The 19684-nt window shown below is 49.0% G+C and overlaps 1 protein-coding gene across 1 annotated transcript in view; it reads left to right on the top strand.

The window, feature by feature from the left end:
* The window catches only part of LOC119113534 (putative low-specificity L-threonine aldolase 2), a 28338-nt gene extending 9933 nt beyond the window's left edge, over positions 1 to 18405 (top strand). The window contains exons 3-12 of the mRNA XM_037237835.1: positions 4888 to 5020; positions 5362 to 5473; positions 6742 to 6825; positions 10833 to 10928; positions 13520 to 13692; positions 14316 to 14394; positions 15442 to 15556; positions 16536 to 16672; positions 17600 to 17724; positions 18181 to 18405. Of these exons, the coding sequence (XP_037093730.1) occupies positions 4888 to 5020; positions 5362 to 5473; positions 6742 to 6825; positions 10833 to 10928; positions 13520 to 13692; positions 14316 to 14394; positions 15442 to 15556; positions 16536 to 16672; positions 17600 to 17724; positions 18181 to 18405 (1279 nt within the window). The remainder of the gene's footprint in view (positions 1 to 4887; positions 5021 to 5361; positions 5474 to 6741; positions 6826 to 10832; positions 10929 to 13519; positions 13693 to 14315; positions 14395 to 15441; positions 15557 to 16535; positions 16673 to 17599; positions 17725 to 18180) is intronic.
* Positions 18406 to 19684: the final 1279 nt, after the last annotated feature.

Genomic DNA, 19684 nt, shown 5'->3' on the forward strand with positions numbered 1-19684 from the left:
ACTCGCAGACCGGGCTAGTGACCGTTGAGACGTGCGGGCTTGGCTCGTAAGACCAGGCGGTACAGCATACATATCAGGGGCAAAACCGCGGTGAACGTGGGAGGGTGAGGCCCGGCGCGAGGCGTTTAGAATGCAGTGGATGAGATAATAGAAGGCGGCGTCTACATAAGTACGGTGGCAGCACAGCCGCTTTACGACGTGCATTTCCTACTAGCCCGTAGGGTTCATGTGCTTGAGGCCTGCTTTCACAGAGCTGGGCGCCGACTTCCACTACGCCAATTTCGGTGAGCCCGGAGCCAAACGAAAGCTTGTTTGATTGTCTTGAACCGATGATTTGACTGTTTTCTTTTATCTAGGGATACCAAGCTCTTACTGTGTACCGGATCGTAGTTGTGCACATTATCCCACGAATTTTCCGACTTTTGCGGTGTGGTCGGAGGTCTCAGTAGCTCAATCGTGCCAAGTCCATAATCAGAACGTTGTGTGTTCGAAGACGAGGCGTTCTAGGAATTATCCTTTAGTTGCATATGGAATGTGTTGAATCATTTTCTGTCAGCAAATACATGCTGTCAATATAATGTTGTCTACAACCCAAGGGTGTCACTTTTTAAAATCGGTTAGATCGGGGAATCGCATTTCAGCCGGAAAGGTTGATCTCACATGCCTCTAAAACCTGATTTCTCTCCGAATTTCTGCCACCTGAATTTGGTTCCTTGATGACGGAATTAAAAATCTACATGGTATTGCGTAAATTCAAACCTATTTTCATGCGGATGAATTACTTATTATTTCAAGTTAATGAGAGCTACATTTTTGTGCAATGCTTAGAATGGAGTGTCATTCACAGACAGCCATCTTACTAACACTGAGGACTACCGTTGTAGCTGGTCGTGCGCCGCAGGCACGACCATGCGACAAACGCTCTTACCACTGTCGGATGAAAACATGCGTTAACTTTCCTTGGGGCCATCCTGTGCCTTAAAAGTTACCATTGTAGTCTATTGCTCTTTATCCCAACCTGAGCTATCATTTGAAAAGTGATCAAGCATTTGCGGACTGGCTTAACATATGGGGAGTTAGCAAGACAAAAAACATTAGGTATCCGCAGGATACTGTTTGATATAAAATATACATGATACTGACAGTGAGGTGTTTAGCTACTTACCGCCCAGCTAACCAATAGTCAAGATAATCGTCTGAAGTTATTTGGTCCAGTCCTCCCTCTTTACTCATGTGGACTGAGGGACTCAGAGGAGTATTGGGGAGGAGGGGGGGGGGGGGGGCGGGGTCTAGCCAGCATTGGGAAGGGGCTCAAACCTTCCTGGAAGTAGGGAAGCCCTCCTGAAAGTAGTGACGCGCATGGACTACACGACCCGTTGAGAGTTCTGGCAACGATCATGAGCATAACATCAATTGCAACTCGCTTTCGTTTTCTCGGTACCAAGTTTCCAAAGTATCCAGCAACATCATTAGGCATTAGGTGGGCATTTAAATGGATGTAATGGGTACGACAATATGAAAGGTCTTGCAGGCTTCCTAGGTCCTAGGATTGCAACCATACCTCAACAGTTTGGCAATCTTCAGCAATAGTGTTGGCCCGAAGCCGTTGCTTGGCTCAAACACTGAGTGCTGGGTGAGAGTCAATAGTTATATTTTAGCATACTCAGCTTAAACAGCCACACAGAGAGGTAGCTGCGTATTCAGTTGGGGAGACTGTGCCCTCCATCCGGTGGTGCAGCTTCCTTTTCAGATGTCCCCTACCCTTCCATGTGGGTTCCACTCAGGCCCCAAGTTTCAGAAGAAAGAGGGGCCAATCCGGACAGTGTCGGCGTCATTTGTAGGAAGGTTGGACTATTTTACAGGACTCAAACTCCCCCTTCCTCTCCTAACTCGCTTTGTGGAACTTCGCCGCTGCTTCCAATTATGAAAAGAATGAGGGCAAAATATGGGTATAGGTCGGTTTAGAGGTAGCTTTGCCATTTTGTCTTGCTGCCGCCTCCTCCACCCACCTTTTAGATATATTTTCAAGAGTTTACTTCCAGCTGCGTATCTTTCAATCGACGTGCTCTTTCAATCACCTGATAGCATTATCACACTCAAATTTAAACAGCATCCTGTGTTTAAGCTAATAGTTCCAGCATTCCACTGCCAGTTAAACCAGCGATTTACCATTTCAAAATCTTTGCTCTTCGCAGCAGCGGGAAGCTCCGGATGAATCCTTGGTATGCGTTGCTTCGACATCCTCCGCTGTCGTATGAAGTCTTAGCAGCAGCGGGAAGCTCCGGATGAATCCTTGGTATGTGTTGCTTCGACATCCTCCGCTGTCGTATGAAGTCTTAGCAGCAGCGGGAAGCTCCGGATGAATCCTTGGTATGTGTTGCTTCGACATCCTCCGCTGTCGTGTGAAATTACAGCTCGGATATCTGCAAGCAACTGCCTCCTGCCTATCTGCCTCCTGTCTAACTTTCTTGTTTTCTCACGCTGCTACCAGAATCGTCCTCCGTGGTAGATCAACGTAAGAACTGCGCTGATAATAAGCTACTCCCATGAAGCCGTCAAGCTTTTCCCGATACGAACACAACCAGCGGCGGCTTACACAGCGACGCTTACGGCCTTGCACTGAACCCAGTTCACTACCGCGTCGCCAGCTTTCGAAGCCATCAGTCTCAAATGGCACGACAGTTTAAGACATCGCGTAGTAGACTCATCACGTCCGCCGCAAGATACTGAGACAAACCAATATTCCCACGATTGGTAATCGGTCTAGGCGTCTGGTACTTCATGCTGTTTAGTCCCTGAAATGTGTTTGGGCTGAAACGCATGTGAAAACATTGATCCAACGGGCATCGCTAAAGCACTGTATCATCACCAGTCTGTGATGTTAGCGCTGATATACTGCAATTTGTAGCGTATTTCTAATCACGTGCTAGAAACTACCTGGATAAAAAAATATTATGTCGGGAAGCATTCAGTGACTTAACTTGTTCATGCCACAGCTCTCACATAAGCTCGACACGAGGCCATGCTGTAAATGTCGCCGAGTGCGGACCAATACCGAGCCTTAAAGGCCGTCTGACTAGATTGGTCTGTTATAGTTTTTCGCTTTTCGCGGTTTTGTCACCAAATAGCACGCAAATTATCAATTTTTGTCACCGACGCTGTCCGGTAAGTCTTTTCCTCCCATGTACTGCGCTGCGCGATAGATAGATGGCAGCCTCGTTCGGGCTTTGCGGAGCGCCGCTGCTCGCCGACGAGGAAAACCGCTGCTCAGTGATATCTCAGCAACGAAAGATGAGAGGCGTGCCAGCCAGTAATTACCCTTTAAATGTGTCTGCTTCTTGTTTACACAGATGTTCGTAGTTGCAAGGTTTGACCGCGTGCACCGGCGGCATGGACAGTTTGCAGACTGATACCTTTAGCGTCGGAGGATGACCAGCCATTCTCGCTGGTGCGATATGGTTCTCAAGCTAACAGATGACGGCTGAGAATGTTGTCAGAGTTACGAATAAGACCTATCGGAGCGCAAAAGGGTGATTCACGGGGAGAGCGGCCCATTGCCTTATATTGGGGCTTTGCTTGGAGCGACGAACTCTTGCTACGTATATAGGCGAAAATGTACACTACCAGTAGGAGATTCAACAGCATCAGTATTAGTAACCGAAAAAACCTTATCTTTTCTGGCGCCGGGGGCTTCGCCGGCTAGAGTTTTGAAGAGCAAGAAAAAGCTACGCCAACAAGATACACACGGTGCCGCCGACCCATGATGGGCGACCGGTGTTTTAAGACCACCATCTCTCCTCAAGGAAAATTAACAATGTGCGCGCTGTCATAAGTCACGTGAACCTAAAACTGCGTCTTGTCATTTCCCGCCCTACCGTCGTTGTCGCCGCCGCCATTCCACTGCTCCTGCCAGACAGACGCAATCATGTATACGTTGTCCTGGGTCTGGCGACCGTCCAATCCAGGCTGACGCCGTCCTGGAGACCTTGAGCCACTGCGGAGGGCCGGGGCTACCGCAGGCGGTCCTCCGCACACCGCCAGGGCACTCCGCGCCGGGAGCTCGGCCGTCGTCAGCGGTGAGCAGTGCAGCGGCGTGCTGCCGTCGGCGGTGAGCAGGAAAACGGCGTGCTGCCGTCAGAGGTAGGCAGTACAGCGGCGCGCTGCCGCTACACGTACGAGACGCCCTCCTACCTGCTCTCTAGGGAAGCTCGACCACTTTGCCGCATATGCGGAGCACCTATGTCCGTGGCCCATGTGCTAGATGAGTGTCGGAACTTTGAGATTGAGAGAAACCGATATATTGACCAGAATTACATTCCCCTGGCCTGGCTGATGGGTGATCCGTTGTCAAGCAATGTTTGATCAGTATCTGCCTTTTCAAAGACATTGACTTCAAGCTTTCGTGCTCACCGACCTAGACAACTGAAAAGTTGGACCGCATGGCCTTCATGCGATTTGTCATTCACGCCGTGCAGTTCTGGCACGCGGCTGATGAGCTTTCTGAGAGAGCAAGACTTTGATGACAATCTGCTGACGTGGTTGTGGTTAAGGTTCCGTTGAAATAGGCTCTGAAAAAACAAAACACGGGCGCAGATGACCAATGCAGTTGACACGCCCTTAAAAGCAAATCATTAACTAACTAGCAAGAGCAGCTTTGCGCTATGTCAAACGAAGAACTTCGTCAGCGTTTACCAACAGCTAGGGGTTTCGAAACTTCAGACCGATCGTGACCAAAGACGGTTTTAGCTGGATGATGCTTTGCGATCCGGGGTTTGATAGGTGCATATTTGCAGGCCGAATTGATCTGATGTCATGTCAACTATAACGTGATTCCGGAGGTGAATACTCATCATCTCCGCTGACAACAGTGCTGATGTCGGTCGTCAGGCACCAGAACAGCGGCCAGCAGCGAAGCCGGAGGAGGAGGCACCAGAACAGCTGCCAGCAGCGAAGCCGGACAGCGAGACTGCACCACGAAGCTGACGACGCGCGCCGCCAGCAACTGTCTTCCGGCATGAGGGTGAGCAACCACAAAACGCCGCGGGCTGACGGCGGCTGCGGCGTCCCCTCAGCCGTCTGACGACCGCTAGTGAGGCCATGTGAGCTTTCAGATGCATTAATATCAATGTCCCGTGAACATACTCCCCAGGCTGTTCTGCTCAGTGGTAGTTGGCGCAGGTTTGATGGCAGACACCGATGAGATATGGACATTTCGTGCACTAGATATGCTGTTTTTTTGTGTGGCAGAGTGCAGTTTGACTTGGCTTCCATCAACATTGATACATTTATTGGCAGCTGTCTTGCTAAAGTGTTCCGAGTCCGGCCGCGCCGACCCAACTTGACACGTGCGCGGGTGCCCAGGTGGTCGACCTGCGCAGTGACACGGTCACCAGACCGACCGATGCTATGAGGCGCGCCATGGCGGAGGCCGAGGTTGGAGATGACGTCATGGGTGACGACCCAACCGTTCAAGGTTAGCACCAGCGCACTCGCATCATTAATTTATGACGTCACGCACTACTTATTTCCGAGGTGTGTTGCACATGTGCATTTTAAAAAGGCCTTTCATCAAACTTTGGTTTACGTTGATTAAAGTCCATGTGATGTTGCGCGATGCTTAGTAGTTACCAAAATGTTGTGGTCCAAGTTTTTACCGATGAAACAATGCCAGGAACATCGAGTCTTTGATCAAGTTTAGTGAAGATATTGTTCTATCGATCGTTGTTTAACTTTGCTCCTTCAAGCACGAAGTGAAAATTATGACGAAGTGAACATGCCATCCCCAACCGAGACAGAACAACGAAAATATAAGCACTTCAACGCCGATATCTAGTTTTCGTTTCGATCGTCCAGCGGACGGTGCCATAACGCTACGTAACATAACGTAACTGCCCAACGTTACACTCATGAGTATTGCTATTTCAGTCGACACCAGGCGGTGGAATCATGACATTGAAGAAACAGTAACTTACTTAGTACCTAGCCTTGATGAAAGAAGAAAGCACCCTGTCGCCGTCTGTGTAACGTCTCATACCGGCTGTTCTTCCGTCACAGTTTGAGGAACGATGCTGAACTTTCGCCAATATTTTGAAGCTATGCATTAACTGGTCATGTTAACCTGTCATGCCCACGTGATGGCCAGGGCACACGTGGCACGTGGAAACGCAATTCATTAACCTCCCACGGAAGTCTCAAAATTCGCGCATTGGTAAAGCTTTCTTATGGCGGCCGGAAACCTGGCGTAAATCCTGGTCACAGGGCGCCGTAGTGAAAAGAGCATCGGTATATTTCGACTTCGAAAAGAAAAGTCTATGAAAATTGCAAAAATACCAATTGGTGTCTGCAGCTGCTCAAGTGTGCGCGCGCAAAAACGATGTTGTAAGCGTCTTTATGAAGTTGGTTTTATATATTGCTGTTAGATCTTGCTCAACTTAATTATAATCGTATTCTGATGTAATGCCATTTCGTTTCGCTTATCTTCAGGCTAATCAATTAATTTTCGACTTTCCAGACACTTAAGTGAAGTCGCTATCTCTAGAATATACCATTTAGATAATTAGGTATCAATATTATTAATAACGCCAATTACTTCGCCGATTCCTCGAAATCCAGAGACAACCAAATTTTGTTTGATTTATTCTCTTTAAAGGCACCTATCCTATGCCTCTGGTGATCTCAGCACTGGCTTGTGACGATATGTCTGCAATCAATCGTCACATTAAGTCGAATGTCTGTTTTCAGCCCTTCAGAGGAAGGTGGCCGACATGCTGGGTTTTGAGTCAGCGCTCTTTGTGCCCTCGGGCACAATGGCCAATCTGATATCCAGTGAGTATTAACACTAATGGATGCTGCCACACGGCTTCACACTTTGCAGGATGCCTTTGTTTTTGAATGGATGGTGGCTAAGTGTGACGCGGCTGCAGACACTGGGTACAAGTCTCAGACCGCTCTCCGTGTATCACAAGGCACCAGTTGCCGATATTTTCCACCAATCACCTGCCAAGAATTGCACCGGTCCCGTGCAACCGCACAGGCCAATGACCAGCAGCCGTATCCCAGACTCTCCGCCAGTCAAGTCCCGCACATTTGTACCGCCGCCCAGCCGGCACCCAATCACACACCTCCAAACGCCAGTTGCAGGTGGTAGCCAACAGTGCAGCCTGATACGTTTCCTCTTGTTGCCTAACATTCTCAACGAGAGATCACGTGAACTGCGTGAGTCAGTGGGGGTATGCTGGTCTCGTCGCACGGCTGTTGAGGGGTCAAATCCCAGGGTGTCTGTGGTGTTCCGGACTACTTTTTGCTGCTTGGCTCGGGCCGGAAACGTTTAGTGTATTATCACTCATTGGAAATGCTAACTACAGTTGCGGGATGCTGGTCTCGTAGTACGGTTCCTGGAGAGTCAAATCTCAGGGTGTCTGTGGTTTTCCAGGGTGCTTTCTGCTTCTTGGTTCGGGCAGGACAATTATCGTTTGCTATCATTTATTGGAGACGTAAATCGTGAATTACATTCGTTGGCTAGAAGCTAATTAGTCGACATACAAATGATCTCACCACCTGAAAAGGTACCTAGGCACATTCAAACCTTTGACCATTTTGGTCAACTATCGTCCTTGTCATGTCCGTCGTCCTAGCAATCTGACTGATACAGTCACCTTTCATGGCTTCACTATGAGCCCCTGCATTGTCATCTGTCTATCACGTCTTTGGTAAGGCATCACAACCATCGCTAGCGGCCCTCTGACACTCGGGGTCCCTCGCAACGGTTTCTGTCCAGCAAAGCCCCCAGCCGACTTCAGAACCCTGGCTGACACAGAATCTCCTGTAGGCACTGTCGGCCCCTGGCTGACACAGAATCTCCTGTAGGCACTATCGGCCCCTGGCTGACACGGAATCTCCTGTAGGCACTGTCGGCTCCTGGCTGACACAGAATCTCCTGTAGGCACTGTCGGCTCCTGGCTGACACAGAATCTCCTGTAGGCACTGTCGGCCCCTGGCCGACACAGAATCTCCTGTAGGCACTGTCGGCTCCTGGCTGACGCAGAATTTCCTGTGGGCATTGTCGACCACTGGCTGATGCAATAAATATATATTGTTCCAATGGTCCCGACCGATACAAAAGGTTTTTTAGGCGATCACGGACTACGGCTTTGTCCCTACCTGGGCCCCACACCTCACGCCAACGGGAGACTGGCTTAGTATTGGTGGTCTCTGACCGTCCTCATCGTTCCAGCCTCCCCGCTGTATCGACGCAAGAGGCCCTCAGACTGACGCGTGAGGGCCCTGCCCTGCCGACCGGAGTCCCTTACTATGGCCTCCAGCGGGCCCACTTGAGCTTTTCGGGCCCTCCAGTCAGGCCCTGGTTGTGGCCAGACATCCGCTGTATCGCGTCTGCACCTCTGATTGGGTCTTGCTTTTAATATTTGGGGAGGTCTAAGATTTATTTGTTCCGGGACCCTGTCCTGTGAGATGCTGTTGACGAAGACAAAAGAATAGTCCGATAATGCAGAAGGACCCGATACAGCACAACACTAAACAATGCGATACAATACAATTCAGCTACACTTGCTTCTGGTAAGGGAAACATGAGTTAACCTTTATCTGGCTCACCTTGTACTTTAAAAAGCTGCCGCGTACTGCAGTACCTTGCTTTTTTCTGTTTTAGTCCAGGTGCTATCACGCAAAAACAACTTTTCAAACGTTTGCCCACCGGCCTGACACGTGAATGCGTTAGCAGGACCAACACTTGGTACCTGCCGGATGCCATTTGATGCACAATAAAATCCGCGACAGCTGGACATATAAGACCCTGGCAAAAGCGCAAAGCCCTCTGAACAAAGGGAAACAGCCCAAGACCAATGTACATAAATCAATGTTCTTGAACAATCATGAGTGCCTTGGGATATGAAGGTACAGGGTCCCGGACAGCTGCTTAGCGCGCTTTTAGCAAACAGGAAGTGTCCAAGACCATTATAGACAGCACTGTGCGATCACAAGTGCCCGGGCAGGTTAGCAGAAAGGTCCCCGACAGGAGTAAAGGGTTCTACGCAATCGAAATAAAAATAAAAATGCCCTAGATCAGTATAGGCTGCCCCTGAGCATCGAGTTCCTCGGTGCGTTGACTTATATGGGCCCCAGCAACAGCGCAGGTCCCCCAAACCAAGCGGAAAGAGCCCGAAACCAATATGAAGACCCTTCGAGCAACCAAGAACAGTGCGGCAGCTTGAAAGGAATGTCTCACGTTTGAAAATATGGAGGCTAGCATCAGGCATGATGAAATAAGCTCGCTTGTAACTATTGATATGCTTTTAAATCCAACAGACCCTTCCAGACAACACAATTTCTCTATTGAATGGCTATGCTCCACAATGGTCATCGTTTCATTGCGCCATGGAGCGTATATGTGTGGTCAGAGTGGCTTCCAATCTGGCCGTGTGAGATTGCCACCAGGGTGGTGGAGCTGACTCACTTGTAGTACACCAGCCTGTCGATAGTTGCCGTTCTATTCGGTGCGCGACTTACACAACCAAAATATGATCATGTGCGCGCGTGTTGGAACTTTCTCGTGATGCTCTTGCATTCTTGTTATTTTTAGCGTTTACCTGCATTCACAGGCTCAGTTAAAGCGTATTTCTCAACCTTTTCAACTTCGAGCCTTATTGCCGCCATAACTCGTATTGTTGTCCAACTTCCTGTATGAGTAGCACGCAACATGATTCATGTTCGAAGCTTGCACTGAACGTATCTGGTTGAGAGCCAGAGACAATTCGTTGATGTCATAAATGATGCTGACGTACGACACACCGACACACAGTCTGAAATCGGACAGGACTGTGATCGGCACTAAATGATCTTCAAGATCGCCATCTTAGTTCAACCCCCCAGCCCACATGAAAGTAGGGATTACTCATGCTAACATATAGGGCTCCGGCTATGACATGTTAAGCTTTTCGGGCCGATGGGAAGAATCCGTGAAGGTCTCCTGATCAAAACGAGTGCCCTGGCATGCTAGTAGATAAGGCCCCAACAACAGCGTAGAGCCCTCCGAGCAAAGACAAATAAATCAAGGACAAGGTGGAAGGCCTCTTCACCATCGGTTTTCCCTGCATATGGGCATATAGCCCCCCCCCCCCCAGCAAGAACGCAAGACCTCTGAACGGTGCAATGAGCCTTAAAATGTTCCCAGTCACCACTCTCTTAGCAAGCGAAAAATTGCCTGCTCGTGGTCCGCTCACTTTCGCTTGTGACTGTTCTTGGTCGCCTGGAGACCCAAAGCGTCCAGTTTTGTTGCGTCTTGTATTAAAAGCTGCTTCTCTTCTGCCGGCTAGAGGACCTCTTCAAAGCCATTATAGGCTCCTTCGGGGCCCAAGGGGGCATGACCCCAGTGACTCCTCTAGATTCTGATCCTGGTCATGTCGCATATTGCCATCACATCTGAAAATCACCCGTTCACACAATGGCCCGCCCCGTACACCCTGTCGCAAAGAAAATGAACGGAAGTGTGGGATTGAGGTGCCTGATTATTGGATGCAGTTGTAGGTGAGTTACCAGGCCGGAACAACGAACGAAGCGCTTGCATTCAATCTTGCCCTGTGATGCAGCTAACGAAACTAAGTCATATCATATATGGTACCAGAACCGTTATACTATCATAAACTGTATTAAAGGCAATTTGCCCGAATTCATGCGCTCTTGCTCACTGGACCTGGGTATGTATATTGTGACTGTCAAGTGTTATGCTTCACTATTCTCTTGACCTGAGCCTGCGACTGTGGGATATTTCTGTCTGCAGTCATGCACCACTGAATTTTGTGCGTTTTCTCCGCCCATAGTCATGTGTCACTGCACGGCCAGAGACAGCGAGATGATCGTGGGAGACAAGACTCACATCCATCTGTACGAGCAGGGCGGCTGCGCTACCGTGGCAGGTAAGGTTAGCGTATGGGCGTCTTCAGGCCCGTCGCCACTGCCTCACCCACAACAGCATGTGGGTGTCTTCACGCCTGTCGCCACCGCTTCACCCCAACAACGTGTGGGCGTCTTAAGGTCTGTCGCCACCGCCTCACCCCAACGGCGTGTGGGTGTCTTAAGGTCCGTCGCGACCGCCCCACCCCCAACAGCATGTGGACATCTTCACGCCTGTCGCCACCGCCCCACCCAAACGGCTGGGTCGGCAGCATTTTTTTTATTGGTTTTGATAGCACAGTCTGACGGCTGGTTGGATGTCTGTCCTTGACCGCGTTTACAGCCACCCCGAAATTTCTCTCTCAAAATATCAAAGCGCCCTCTTGAGCAATTACTAAGCGCCTACTACGTTGGAAGTGCCTTTCCGCGGGCTTGATGGACGAAAGCATTGCCAAATTGAGGGTGTTGCGGTGGGCTCACCTCTAGCACCTTATTCAGTAATTTTTTCTGGGGCATGTAGAAGCCAACACACTACAAAATGACAGCATAAGGCCGGACATTTACTGCCGCTACGTAGACGATATGTTTGTGGAAGTTAGGGACATTGACCAACTAGGGTGCCTCAAGAACAATTCTCGGCGCCAAAGATGTATTCAATGGTAGTACACAATTTTTATCCCTTAACACTCAGAACCTTTTTCTTATGCCATTTAGTCTTCTCCAACGATGAGATAAGTTGTATGTAAAACGTTAGAATGCAAAGAGCGACGAATGTATATATATATATATATATATATAATATAATATATATATATATACTTAATGTTTCATATTGAAGCCGACGACACGCTGAACCAGAACGCAGATAGTTCTGGAAAGCATAACCAGGCACTGCCAACCACGCACAGTCCCTGAAAATATCAAACGAGGCTTCATTTGCTCGCTCGAAGAGAGGCGGTACACTGACATCACGGCTCATAAAACAGCAAAAACCGTTAACAGTGAACACAGCCAGAGTTGAACTCTCTCTCCCCTCTCCCTCTCTCCCCCTCTCTCTCCCCCCCTCTCTCTCTCTCTCCCTCTCTATCTCTATCTCTCTTAGTGCGAATGGGCAGTGTGCAAGTGCAAGTAGTGCAAGTTGTTGAAAACCTTGACATAAAAACATTTATTAACCCTTTTCCGCTTACTTAAGTTTTCGCATTACCACTTTCTGCCCATCGTTAAGGGTGGACAGGTGCCTCACCAATGTTGGGTAATTTTAGCTTGATTATTTTGATTTTTATATGATTTTTATGACTATATTTTTATATGATTTTGTATACTTGATTTGATTAGCTGATATACATTAGCCTGACCTCTCAAAATCACATATTCCATTCTCAAAGGCACACACAACATACAAGGACGAATCAATTATGACATCAGTTATGCCCAAATAAGGTGAATGATGACTGAGAGATTACTTTACAATGTTGAGTCCGCACATAATGCTTTGATCATGACAATCTGCAGAACATAAGCTTTTTATGGGTCATTAGACGATGATGGTGTTCCTAGGGAAATACTTTCGAGTGCATTTCGGCGGTGTTCTCGTCTGATATGCTAATTGGGATAATTGTCAGATTTGGCCGTGCGGCTATTTTTTTCATGACGAGTTGAATAACAGGCTCTCGTAATATGCGAATCAGTTCTTATCTTGTCATCCTGGCTGACTGCTCTGTTTTGTCAGATTTCTTTTTCTTCAGGACATCCTTGGCTGTTCAATAGTTGTCAGGCATTTTATTCTGGTAAGATAGTTTAATTTTATTTTATTGATGCTGGACGCGATCTGTTCTTTTCTGATTTCGTGACATCAAACTTCATAACTACGCTGTCGATGATTTTGTTGGAAAAACTTCAAAACATTTAACCCAATTTCTGAAGGACTCGCGACATTCATTTACTAATTATGATTTGTTCTTGTCAGCATTAGCGGGCAGCTTTTTACCGTTCATGATGAACAAGAGGTACCAATGCCAGAACTTCACGGAATGTCTCAGATTTAAAGATATTGAGGCAAACATTAGATATAATGAAACAAGCTCACTTATAACTATTGACATGCTTTTTCAAGCGAAAACCTGCACCTGGCAGCAAAATTCTCTGTTAAGCAAATATGCTCCTTGGTATTTTATTGCTTGATGTCCAACCGCGGCATGACCTCTGAAATCACAGGTTTTGAATGGCGTTATTATGAAGTTTTGAATGCCAAGGTGAGCTTAAAACGCTGTACCCGAGATACACTTCCCCTTTTCGTCTGGCTCATGAATTGGAGGGGTTTAGGTCTTTTGAAGAGCAGGGATATGAGCTGCGCCGAATGGTCTTCAAGATGGCTATTTCAATTCTAACTCCATATAAATGTGGAACACAACCCTAAACACCCATACCGACTCACGCAATAAGCGACATATTTCGGCCGTCTTGTCAGAAAATCCCGCCTTTCGCACGAATGAACTACGATATTCTTCGTGCGTTATATTGTGCACTAAATCACAGATGGGATACGCAAAAGCTCTCGTGGAGAACGTGATCTCCCCCCCCCCCCCGTCTTGAACGGGTTTCCTTGCCGCTACAGGAGTACACGCGCGCGTGGCGCCGAACAGGCCAGACGGCACCATTGACCTGGATCTGCTGCGCGCCATGGTGCGCTCTGAGAACGTCCACTACCCGGTCACGAAGCTCATCTGCCTGGAGAACACGCACAACTGCTGCGGTGGCAAGGTGCTGCCGCTGGACTACCTGGATCAGGTCCGTGTCATGTGTGCGGCAGGTGATGAAGCGCAGGGCAGATGGCTGAGTATGTGGTACGGCCTAGGGACGCGGCCTCTACTGATGTGGTGTCGCGAGAGATGCCACCATGTCGACGTGCATCGGGAGCCGACACTGACGACGGCTCTGATGCTGCGCGCCTCTCATATGGCCTGGTGACAAACTTTGGTACTTGCGGCGGTCTCGTGCAGGAAGTTTCGTTGACTTGTGGCCTCGTAAGGTGATGACTACTATCTTGCTACATTTGCGTCGATCTGTCAGTCATTGCTGACCTTCATTTGGCATCGCTTGTCATCCGCTACACTGACGGTCGTTAGAGTGGCAATGTGACGCTGGTTAGAGCAATGGCTCACCGGCGGCAATCCGTGCACCTTGCCTGGCGACGACGGACAGCTGTGCTAGGTGCCTGTCCGACGCTGTAGCGACTGCGTTGTTGTCCGTTGATGACTGGCCGCCGTAGTGTAGTGACTGATTACAGTCTGGTGTGTTGTTGTTTTCCGTTAATGACTGACCGCCGTAGTGCAGTCACTGATTGCTGTCTGGTGTGTTCGTTTCCGTTGATGACTGACCGCCGTAAAGTCAGTGTGTGACGTCTGCTGCAGGCCGCGGAACTCTCCCGCGAACTGGGAGTACCTCTGCACATGGACGGGGCCAGACTGCCCAATGCTGCCGTGGCGCTCGGTGAGGACATCGTCATGCACACAATACTACATATTGTGCTCTGTAGTATGGCATGCAATGCTGGCCTCGGGTGATAATTTCAGTATGGTATTTTGCGTCTCAAAGACGTAATATTAACACACGCTAGGATGAGTGGTTGGTTGCACCGCGCTTGGATGTGGAGGTAGTGTGCAATTTTACCCCTGAGATTTCAAAAACTAAGTGAGTTGGAGGCAAACAAATTATCGGGTAGTTGGGGGTCTAAGTCAACCGTCTAATTTCGAAATCCACAGGCGCCTTTTACGTTAATTATGATCCCTTCGACCTCTTAAGCGCAGAAATAACCAAAAACCTTCGGAGTTTTTGTTTTACATCGTAAGATATGATCGACGCCATTTACTATACTAGGTGGCATACTTCCCACAGCAAAAGGTCGATCAAAATGTTTTAAGATCAGTGACCTCCCTGACATTTATTACGTCAGAATTATACACTTTTCGATGTTGTTATCCAGAGGCTCGAAATGAACGTCAAAGACCACCTGATAAAGCAAACATTTTGCTGAGAAAAAGTTTGGTTTGACTTTGACCTGGTCTTCGCACCTAATTCAAGATCAATGGATCTGCCCTAAACCTATTTTCAGCAGCCCTCTGTCTTTCAGGAACAGGAGCAAATTGACCTCCGAACGTATATTAACGTCCCCGATGGTCTGTGATGTATCTGTATCGTACGGTACGACAACGCTGCAGCAAATATCGCTCCATGCTCGTCTTGAAATATCCATGCTTAGACAGAGGTAGGGCCGAAGGAAGGAAAATTAAAAGAATGCTCGAAAAGTACGAAATCAAGCCCACATTTAAAATCGGTCTGTTCCATGCTTAACCAGGGAATGGAGCTACACGAAAAGCTTTCTGTGATGATGTAGGGACCATGTCCCCCTGTTAATGTGGCAATGCATATCTGAAAAAGTTCAGTTTGATCGTGCATCTCCACTAGCCGTTTCTGGATAGATGGGCCGAAGCGCCATCTATAACATTACCTGGTATTAGTTGCCACTTTTGCCGCCAGGTGTGCCCATGTCGCGAATCCTCCGCGGATTTGCATCCAGCACGCTGTGTCTGAGCAAGGCGCTGTCGGCCCCAGCGGGCGCGCTGATCGTCGGCTCAGCGCAGTTCATCAAACAGTGAGAGCTCGATGATGGGAGGTCGGAGCTGACTTTGGGTGGAAATGTGTCATCTAACTTTCATTACCTCAGCCGTCTCATAAATCAAGCCTCCTCTCCGGAAATGAAATGGCCGATTCGATCGTGGATCAAATCAATGACGCCGAGTTAAGGTACAGATCAACGGCTGGTTGTATCCTGGTAGAGAGGAACGCAAAATGTAGCACAAAATTCCATATTCCCATATTGCATGTGTCGATACTTTATTGCACTTCGACCTCACAGAATGGAGATGGTTATGTCAGTTTGTCCGATCATGCGCAATAAATCCCCTGGCACAACCCGCTGTAACATTTCAACGGCAAAGATAGTGCACCTTCCACTTGCCGGAAGTCCACCTTCCACTTGGTAAACATGCCGGGTCTCCGACCCGGCATGTCTTGTGTGCATATCCTGGCCGTGACCTAACCCACCACTGATCTGGTGTGTGACCTGGCGGTGACCTCAATGCTTACACCGTATGTGACCTGACCCCTGATCCGGTGTGTGACCTAGCCGTGACCTTAATGTCGACCCCGTGTGTGACCTGACCCTTGACCCGGTGTGTGAACTGGCCGCTCCCTAAGCCTGTCATCTAACTGCTGTAATTATTTGTGACCTGAATGCTGACCTTGTGTATGGTCCATGAACTCATGTGTGAACCCAGTGATGACCTCACCTGAGCTGACCTTAGATTCCATATGCGATCTCAACACAAGCCTCACGTTTGAGTCTTATCTCTGATATTACATGATCTGACCTCGTGTTGGACCTGATCGATAACGGTACCCTCGATTTTATGTGAGATCAGACCGCTGACCTTCAGAGAGTCTGACCCCTGGTGTCATGTGCGACATAACGATTGATAACGTCTACGTTCGGCATGATCAACCTCTCAGCATTTAATTTAAACTCTGACCTTGTATGTGACCTGATGGCTGACGCGTGCGTGACCCGGCAGGGCGCGCCGCACCCGGAAGGTTCTGGGCGGCGACATGCACCAGGTGGGTGTGCTGGCCGCTGCTGGCCTGGTGGGCGTGGAAGTCATGTGTGACCGCCTGGCGGACGATCATCGGCGGGCCCGCACGCTGGCCCAAGGTGAGGGCACCTGCAGCCGGCAGCGCAGGGCACGGACCATCAACTGTCACCAGGCGGCAGTCAACGCTCTTGGCGTTGGTCTGACCACTGATATCCAATGGCCCCGAAAGGTACCTAATTTTATTCAGCTAAATGACAGTTAAGACAGTCATCCAATCATTGATGTTGCTTTGAGTATTCTCCACCGAAATTTACGATTCTTCTCATGCTATTGCCGTAAGAAATGGGAGTGTTTTGTCGCAGTCGGCAAAATCCGGATGCCTGAAATATGGGCCGTTACTTCTGAGGCGGAAGGTGTGCACCAACATACTGTTTACCCAGCCAGCAATTAGCCTAGGGGAAAGGTCGGGCGGACCAGGGAAAGCTTGGATGCCTCTCATTTCCCCAACCGGCATGGGGAAAATGATTAGGGTTTCCTAGGCCCCTCCCTATCCATCGCCTGCCATCGGCCTTTGCTTGGGAAAACTTAGGATCTCCTCAAGCTTTTCCAACCATCAGATTCAAGATTTGCTTGGGGTGGTCTTTTTCAGGCGACGAACGCTCCGGACACCCCGCGTAGAATGATATTGGAAAATGGTCCGGAACAGGCTGAGAATCCCCATCAAAGTATCTTACTCTTGGAGCTTATTCCCCACGGCGGGGGGGGGACATTGGAGAGTTGGTGAGCGGTCGGGATATCCGTCTCGCAAGACAGTTTCTCGCGTTTGTGGTAGTCCGGCCATGGGAGAATCGCTCTCGCCATGCTTCTAATCGGAAACGTCGCACTGCCCACATGCGTCAACTGTATCTTTTGACTTGGCTAAGCGCTTATGATTTCATAGTGCCAACGTGAGTTTCCATACAAAGAGGACTCTCCTGGAGCTGACGGGTGTCCACAGTTGCCAGCCCGGTTCTTCGAGTTACGCCCCGTCTGCTCGGTGCTCGCAGCGATCAACAGCTGTGGCCAGCCCGGCGCCTCCGTGGACCTGGAGAACCTGCACAGCAACATCGTGTTGCTGGAGCTGGACCCGGCTGTTATACTGCCCCGCCAGTTCTGCCAGAGGATGCGAGAGGTTAGGTCGCGCAGCCGGCCGGCGTCCGCTTCAGAAACCATGGGAAGCGTACCGGCCTGGAATGTGTATACGGGACGCCAGTGAACAGTCATACGCTTTTAGTAATCAATTTCGAAGATTTGTTTCCACATCAACTGTTTTAAAATGCGCCGGCTGCTACTTTCGAATTCAGCAATGCCTTGTAGATGTGCTTGTAAAAGAAGAGAGGAAGCTCGTCCTCATCACTGCTTATTAAAACGATTTTTTGGCGTGTAGAAAGGCATGATCGTGCCGCCTTCATTCTTTTGCATAGTACGCGCATAAAATGTCGACTATCGAAGGACACAACCGTAACAAGCTAGCGGCCTTTATTTCATTTACCGCATGCATGGAACCCCTTCCAGGGCTGGATACCTCCTGTAGTTGTGTACGCTCTTTACTGGCCGGACATTGATCCAACTGACGGCTATCGGGCAGGTGCCACCTGAGGAGCTCCAGGCGCTGGGGGAGCAGGTGGTGGTGCGCATGTCCCCTCTGTCCGCCTCAAACGTGCGCATGGTGCTGCACGCCGACGTGAGCGACGCAGACGTGACGATCGTAGCGCAGAAGCTGGCGTTGGTCATTCGAGGTCTGGGCGATGGCCGCCAGACGCCGGAGAGCGTGACGCCGCCGCAGCAGACCGCCAGCGTCATCGCAGAGTAGCCGCGGCCAGAGCGGAGCACTTCGCACTGGATATAGCACTAGATAGCTGCGCAGAAGCCTGGTACAACCCTGGAATACGTCATGAAAGGAAAAATGAAAGGAGAAGTTATAATGTGCAAATGACGAAGAATGAAGCGACGGAAACTAGAAGCGGAAATGCAGAAGCAGTGGAAACGAAAACCCGGGACCGACGAGAAGCGAAAACACGGGAGCAGCGTGCAATGAAAACGCGGGATTAACGAAGGGTGAAAAGTAGAAGAGTATCATTACGAGGCAGCGATGAACAGTATGTGTGCTGCTGTTGTGGAGCATGTCATGGCTTGATTATGATGCAATGATTGTTTTGATATGATCGCGTGATAGCGAGGCTTTCCCATAATATCGCTCGCCGGCTTTGACGATGCGGTACCATCCTGACCGTACTGCCGAGTATGTCAGAATGTCAGGATTGTCCCAGCAATACAGAGCGTGCAGCCAGTGATCATGAGAGGCAATAGCATATCAATGCGATTTCCATAATTAGTGCTAGCGGCCAGCATATCGCAAACACACCATTGTGTTTTTGGACATCGAACAACAGTTTTGTGAATCACTGGTATCCACGCGCTCCGGGGTTAACTTTGTGAATTATGAAGAACATGTGCTTGTGAAAAACTTAAAATGGCAAAGACTTCAGTACTTTTACAGGTTTGGCGATATTTTACCTGCGTACCCAGGGCGCGGCGGTGCTATGCACGTGTGAAACTTGGTTGCCTGAAGCAGGATGTCACGTTATCTAGTGTTGGTAAGGCCGTGTCCCCAATTTCCAACATACGGCGCGCCTTTACGAAACAAATGCATATCAAAACTTTCAAACTACTTCTGGACAGGGAGCTAGAATCGCTTTTGAACTAGGGTGGGAGTGAAAAATTCTGTCGCAAAAAGACCGTGCGGGAGGGAAAAAGTAATTTCACAAAAGATGGAACTTATGAGCTCGTGACTGATGCCTCAGCAAACAAAGCTGTCTATTTCAAGTTGGCATGGACGTAATGTCAGAAACCTGACAAAACTGCTTTGTTTTTAAACATCTTAGGCAATTAAAGTGAAAGAGAAGACATGAAAGCATAGTAATTTCATGACAATGTAATAAGCATACAAATTATTAGACTCCTACACATCAGCCCATCCCCAAGTCAAACACAATATACATACTTCTGGCTTCTGTTAAGATGGGGTCAGGGAAAACAAACGTTTAATCACTGTTTCTTACAAAACACCAATGCGTATTTCCATGAAGGTA

Source organism: Pollicipes pollicipes, unplaced genomic scaffold, assembly GCF_011947565.3.
Source record: "Pollicipes pollicipes isolate AB1234 unplaced genomic scaffold, Ppol_2.1 Scaffold_7262;HRSCAF=8765_pilon_pilon_pilon, whole genome shotgun sequence".
NCBI classification, from domain to species: domain Eukaryota; kingdom Metazoa; phylum Arthropoda; class Thecostraca; order Pollicipedomorpha; family Pollicipedidae; genus Pollicipes; species Pollicipes pollicipes.